This window comes from Drosophila navojoa, chromosome 4, assembly GCF_054131105.1.
Source record: "Drosophila navojoa isolate 15081-1374.11 chromosome 4, UAZ_NAV_1.0, whole genome shotgun sequence".
Taxonomy (NCBI): domain Eukaryota; kingdom Metazoa; phylum Arthropoda; class Insecta; order Diptera; family Drosophilidae; genus Drosophila; species Drosophila navojoa.
Window position 1 is genome coordinate 15,863,168 of NC_142892.1, and position 6,018 is coordinate 15,869,185.

The 6,018-nt window shown below is 46.0% G+C and overlaps 2 protein-coding genes across 2 annotated transcripts; both read left to right on the forward strand.

The window, feature by feature from the left end:
- Positions 1-1,028: 1,028 nt before the first annotated feature.
- LOC115564180 (frizzled 2) lies at positions 1,029-3,372 on the forward strand. Its single transcript, XM_030388196.2, has one exon. It carries the CDS (start codon positions 1,029-1,031, stop codon positions 3,111-3,113), a length of 2,085 nt encoding a protein of 694 aa, XP_030244056.1. The 3' UTR covers positions 3,114-3,372.
- On the forward strand, positions 3,141-5,958 carry LOC115564181 (uncharacterized). The gene has a single exon (XM_030388197.2). It carries the CDS (start codon positions 3,141-3,143, stop codon positions 3,486-3,488), a length of 348 nt encoding a protein of 115 aa, XP_030244057.2. The 3' UTR covers positions 3,489-5,958.
- The last annotated feature ends 60 nt before the right edge of the window (positions 5,959-6,018 follow it).

Genomic DNA, 6,018 nt, shown 5'->3' on the forward strand with positions numbered 1-6,018 from the left:
ACACACGCAGCATCTTTTGTTTGACCACAGAATCGACATCGACATCGACATCGACATCGACATCGACATCGACATCGACAGTGACATCGATATCCATAGCCATAACCATAGCCGTATCCATATCCAGAGCTGACACAGTTTACAACATTGTTTCACGTCAGGTGGCAACGCTGGTCACGCAACGCTGCTCCCTTTAAGCTCTCTCTCTGTGTGTGTGCGTGTGTGTGTGTGCGTCATCAAGTGAGCAATTGTCTTGAATTAATTTCTGCTTCATCACACACGCAACCCTTTACCCCCGGCATTTTCACACCCTTTTTTTTGCGCTCCAACTGGTCAGCGCTGAGCAAACACTTTGATCAAGCACATGAGCAGCTTCCAGCCGAGGCCGAGGCGACCAGCAGACGCCGTCAAATTTAATAAAAATCACTGATTTTGATTGATGCGCCTCTTGGTCAGCAGTAAAACTCTCCAGCTCAACCAGCTGCCACCCCCACCCCAACTCCCCCCAGCATTGTCCGATTCCCGGTTCCATATCGTCAGCGTCAGCAAATATTGGCGGAAGGGTTGACATGTGACATTTGGCTGTCGCCCAAGTGTCGCTCCAATTGAAACAAATGAAGCGCACGCAGAGCACAGGAAAGAGCAGTTGCTGCAACTTGTCGACGCCTCAGCGACGGCACTTAGAGCTCTGCTGGAGAGCTAGCTGCCAGTCGAGGTTCAGTTAAATGCTGACGGCGCTTAGGTCTAGAGCTGCACTCTTTAACACATATCTCATATGCGATTCCTTACTAACTCTCTCTCTCTCTTTCTCTCCTTACAGCTAGGCCACGCCGTTTGTCAAGCGTTGACAATTTGACGCTCTGCACAGAGAATCATCCTTGAATAGCACAAAGAACAAAAGCAACAACTCGGCTAGCTCGCAGCAAGGATTAAGCGAGCTAGTGTGAGCGAGAGAGAGAGAGCGCGCAATAGTAGACAGAGCCAAAGTACTCTGAGATAGACAAAAGCTGAGAGCTACAAGCACAAGCATGCAACACATTATGAATCTGGCAACGCTGCTGCTGGTGGCAGCCGGCCTGCTGCTCGTCCAGGCGGACAGCTCGCAACACATGGCGAACAACGGAGGGGGCGGACACATGGGCATGGGCGGCATGGGTGGCATGGGCGGCATGGGCTCACACTCGATGGACGTGAGTCCAGCGCCCGGCTATGGGGTGCCGGCAATACCCAAGGATCCCAATTCGCGCTGCGAACAGATCACGATACCCATGTGCCGGGGCATCGGCTACAATATGACGGCGTTTCCCAACGACATGAATCACGAGACCCAGGACGAGGCGGGCCTGGAGGTGCACCAGTTCTGGCCGCTGGTGGAGATCAAGTGCTCGCCGGACCTCAAGTTCTTCCTGTGCAGCATGTACACGCCCATCTGCCTGGAGGAGTACCACAAGCCGTTGCCCGTCTGCCGCAGCGTCTGCGAGCGTGCGCGCTCCGGCTGTGCGCCCATCATGCAGCAGTACAGCTTCGAGTGGCCCGAGCGCATGGCCTGCGAGAATCTGCCGCTGCACGGCGATCCCGACAATCTGTGCATGGAGCAGCCATCGTATACGGAGCCGGGCAGCGGCTCGGGCGGCAGCGGTGGTGCGGGCTCGGGTGGATCGGGCTCCGGTTCGGGTGGCAAGCGCAAGCAGGGCGGCAGCAGCGGCTCGGGCGGTTCCTCGACGACGTCCAACAAGTGCAAGGGCAAGAATTCAAAAAACTGCCAAAATCCCCTAGGAGAAAAGGCAAACGGAAAGGAGTGCACATGCTCGTGCCGTTCACCGCTGATCGTCCTGGGGAAGGAGCAGCTCATGCAGCAGTCGCCCATGATGCACCATCACTGGTACATGAACCTAACTGTGCAAAGGATCGCCGGCGTACCAAACTGCGCCATTCCATGCAAGGGCCCGTTCTTCACCAACGACGAAAAGGACTTCGCCGGCCTGTGGATCGCCCTGTGGTCGGGTCTATGCTTCTGCAGCACCCTCATGACCCTAACCACATTCATCATCGACACCGAAAGGTTTAAGTATCCCGAACGTCCCATTGTCTTCCTCTCCGCCTGCTATTTCATGGTCGCCGTCGGCTATCTCTCGCGCAACTTCCTCCAGAACGAGGAGATCGCCTGCGACGGGCGACTGCTGCGCGAGAGCTCGACGGGCCCGCACTCCTGCACCCTGGTCTTTCTGCTCACCTACTTCTTTGGCATGGCCTCGTCCATCTGGTGGGTCATCCTCAGCTTCACCTGGTTCCTGGCCGCTGGCCTGAAGTGGGGCAACGAGGCGATAACGAAGCACTCGCAGTACTTCCATTTGGCTGCCTGGCTCATACCCACGGTCCAGTCTGTGGCCGTGCTCCTGCTCTCGGCCGTCGATGGGGATCCCATTCTGGGCATTTGCTACGTGGGCAACCTGAATCCGGACCATCTGAAGACCTTCGTGCTGGCACCGCTGTTCGTGTACCTCGTCATTGGCACCACCTTCCTCATGGCTGGCTTCGTCTCGCTCTTCCGGATTCGCTCGGTGATCAAGCAGCAGGGCGGCGTTGGCGCTGGCGTCAAGGCCGACAAGCTGGAGAAGCTAATGATCCGCATCGGCATCTTCTCGGTGCTGTACACCGTGCCGGCGACAATTGTCATCGGCTGCTACCTGTACGAGGCGGCCTACTTCGAGGACTGGATCAAGGCTCTGGCCTGCCCCTGCGCCCAGGTCAAGGGGCCCGGCAAGAAGCCCCTCTACTCTGTGCTCATGCTCAAGTACTTCATGGCTCTGGCGGTGGGCATCACCTCGGGTGTGTGGATCTGGTCGGGCAAGACACTGGAGAGCTGGCGTCGCTTCTGGCGCCGCCTGTTCGGGGCACCGGATCGCACCGGCGCCAACCAGGCACTGATTAAGCAACGGCCACCCATTCCCCATCCGTATGCGGGCTCCGGCATGGGCATGCCCGTTGGCTCGGCGGCTGGCTCGCTGCTGGCCACGCCCTACACACAGGCCGGCGGCGCCTCGGTGGCCTCCACCAGCCACCACCACTTGCACCACCACGTTCTCAAGCAGCCAGCGGCCAGCCATGTATGACATGGAGAGTCGGGAGGAGCTTCAACCATGGGTGGCGGCAGCGTGCTGGGAGGTCACGGCACACTGATGAGCACGGCGGGCATGAGCAATAGTACGGTTGGCGGCGGCGGTATGTCTGGCATGGGAGCTCCTCCTGGCAGCTTGTTACAAGGCGGTGGCGCCAATGGCGGCGCCCCTGGCACTGTCTACGGCAATGTCAATGGCGGCGGTGGTGTGGGTGGTGTTGGTGGTGTTGGCGGTGGTGTGGGCGGCGGCCAGAGCACAGCGCCCGGTTCGGTCATCGATTCACGAGCCGTCTCTGTGGTGGTCACACTGCCTGGCGGACCTGGCTCTCAGCATCCGGGGCAGGCATTGAGCGACTACGGTCCCATATAGTTAATGGTACGCCCGGACACCGCGCACTGGGTCTCAACGAGCAGCTTTAGTCAGCTGTAAGAGTGCAGTTAATTCCCTCTCTCCAAACAACAAATCTCTCTCTCTTCACTCTATCTCTCCCTCTCTCTCTCTCACACTCTCTCTGTCTCTGTCTCTCACACCTGTCACTTTCTCAGAGGTTTATTAAGCGATTGCCATATTAATTTTTTGTAGCTGTAGTTTGTTTAGAGAAAGGCGCAAAACAGATTTTAAGCGATTTGCCCAAGATTCTAGTCCGAAAACCTTATAAACACATACACGAGTATATCAGCGAGCGACAAGGGCAAGCAAAGAGAGCAGCGAGCACAGAGAGTGAGAAGACGCTCTCCAGCGAATAGCAGTTGAGCGAGATGGGGACAAGCGAGCGAACCAGGCGCGCATTTTGTTGTTCTGAAGCGGCTTTACCTTTTGGTTCTTTCCATTCATTTCTTCAACAAAATAGACTGAGAAATCGATAAACAAAATTGCATTAAACAAACAGATATCTAGAGAAGGAAACAAAACAAATACAAAGAGAGCAAAAGCGTTTGCCAACACTGCCAAGTCAGAGCCACGAGCCATATTTCGAAATTACAAGTAACTTTTAATCAAACTACCTAAACTATTAACCTTAACCTAATACATAGAGTCACATTTAATATATTTACATATATATATTACGAAGAGACATACCCACACACACACACACACACATACACATTTCGAATTCGCTAAGTACGTTATGTTTTAGGGTTGTCGCTGCATCCACATTGCAGAGAGTGAGCGAGCGAGCGAGCGCACAGTGTTGCAAAACCATTTGTAAATTATTTAAAAACCTAACTTAAGAGCCAGCATTATCCAGCACTAATTTCTTGTAAATATTTTTCAAATTGCGCTTAGTTTGTAAACGACTTTTTTTGTAACTTATCCTAAAAACTAAAAGCTAAAAACTAAATAATAGTAATTTGCATTTTAGCGCTGCATTTAAGCTCAACAAAACAAAACAGAAAAGAAATATAAAAAACTAAATTTAATTTTTACACAGAAAATTTAATAAAAAAAAATAATAATAAACTGCATTTAAAGAGCAAAGGAAAATTGTATAAAGTAAAACATTGAGATAAGAGTATTAAATAAATGTAATTTTCGTTTGTAAACGAAATCCAAAAACAAAGCAAAACAAAAATATTTTTCATGCATTAAAATCTATTGTATTTTTATTTAATATATTTAATATACATATACGAACAACAATTACAACTGTTGTTGTTGGCATTTCGAAACCAATTTCACATACGAAACAAAACATAAAAATTATCTATAATTAAATATATATATTATATTATAATATAGCAACTCTATGTGTAATGTTATAGCAACTATAACTATTTCTATAAAATCAACAATTAAAGAAAAAACAAGAAAAAAATAAAATAAAACACTGTAATAAAAATTACTTTAAAAAAATTTATACTTTTGAGTTTTTATTAGTTTGGAAATTTAATTTCGTTTTTCTGTAAGTAGATTTTTTATTTTCTGTTTCAGCTTGCATTTTTCTTTTCAATGAACTTTCGTTGATATTTAGCGTTCATAAGAAAAACCCTCTACACTTATACGTATCATAAAAACGAAGCTCTCCAAGTTAAGCAAAAAAAAAAAAAAAAAAAAAAAACAACAAAAAAATAAGTAAACAAGTAAATATTAATTAGCAAAAATTTCTCTACATGACGTACAATGTTTAATATACTTACATATATTGAAAACAAAACAATAACAAAACAAACAAAAAATACGCGTACTATTCGATGTTGTTAATAAGCTTAATAAACCAAAAATAAAAATTAATATATAAATATATTATATATTGCAAAATATTAATAGTAGATTTTAGTTTGGAATGTGGAAAATATTTGTGAGGAAATCTTAGAATTTCGGCATTTGAAAAATTTAGTTTTGAGCGTAAATAGTTAACGCTTTTATCATAATAAATTATACTATATATATATACACAAATATATATATATTAAAGGCTAAACAAGTGTAACGAATATACGTAAATGAAATGTAAAAAAAAAAAAAAAATTAAAAAATTTAAAGAAAATGAATACGAATACGAAAACAGATTAAAATTAAAATTAATCCATTTTTACGTTGATTTTTTGTGATTGAAAATTCATTTTCTAAATTGATGAACAAAAATTGATTGCAATTTGCGCATGTATACGATTTTTTAATTTTAACAAGAAATTTAAAATTTAAAATAAACAAAACGAGCAAAAAAAAAACATAATGGATTTGGGTTCAGATCGATAGATGATATAGCGAGCGTGATTGAAGGGATTAGTTACACACAGAAACCAGAAACCAGTAACTTGACGTCAAGTGTAGTTGTGAATTGTATTTTGTGAAATGTAATTTAAAAATAAAGAAAACGAAAAGAAAAACCATAAATTATATATACACTGCATATTTATATATAGTATATTAAAATGAAAACGCAATGAAAGGCATT

What these genes read in the sequence shown, in the direction of transcription:
- LOC115564180 (XM_030388196.2), top strand. Translation starts at nt 1,029, where the DNA reads ATGCAACACATTATGAATCTGGCAACGCTGCTGCTGGTGGCAGCCGGC.
- LOC115564181 (XM_030388197.2), top strand. Translation starts at nt 3,141, where the DNA reads ATGGGTGGCGGCAGCGTGCTGGGAGGTCACGGCACACTGATGAGCACG.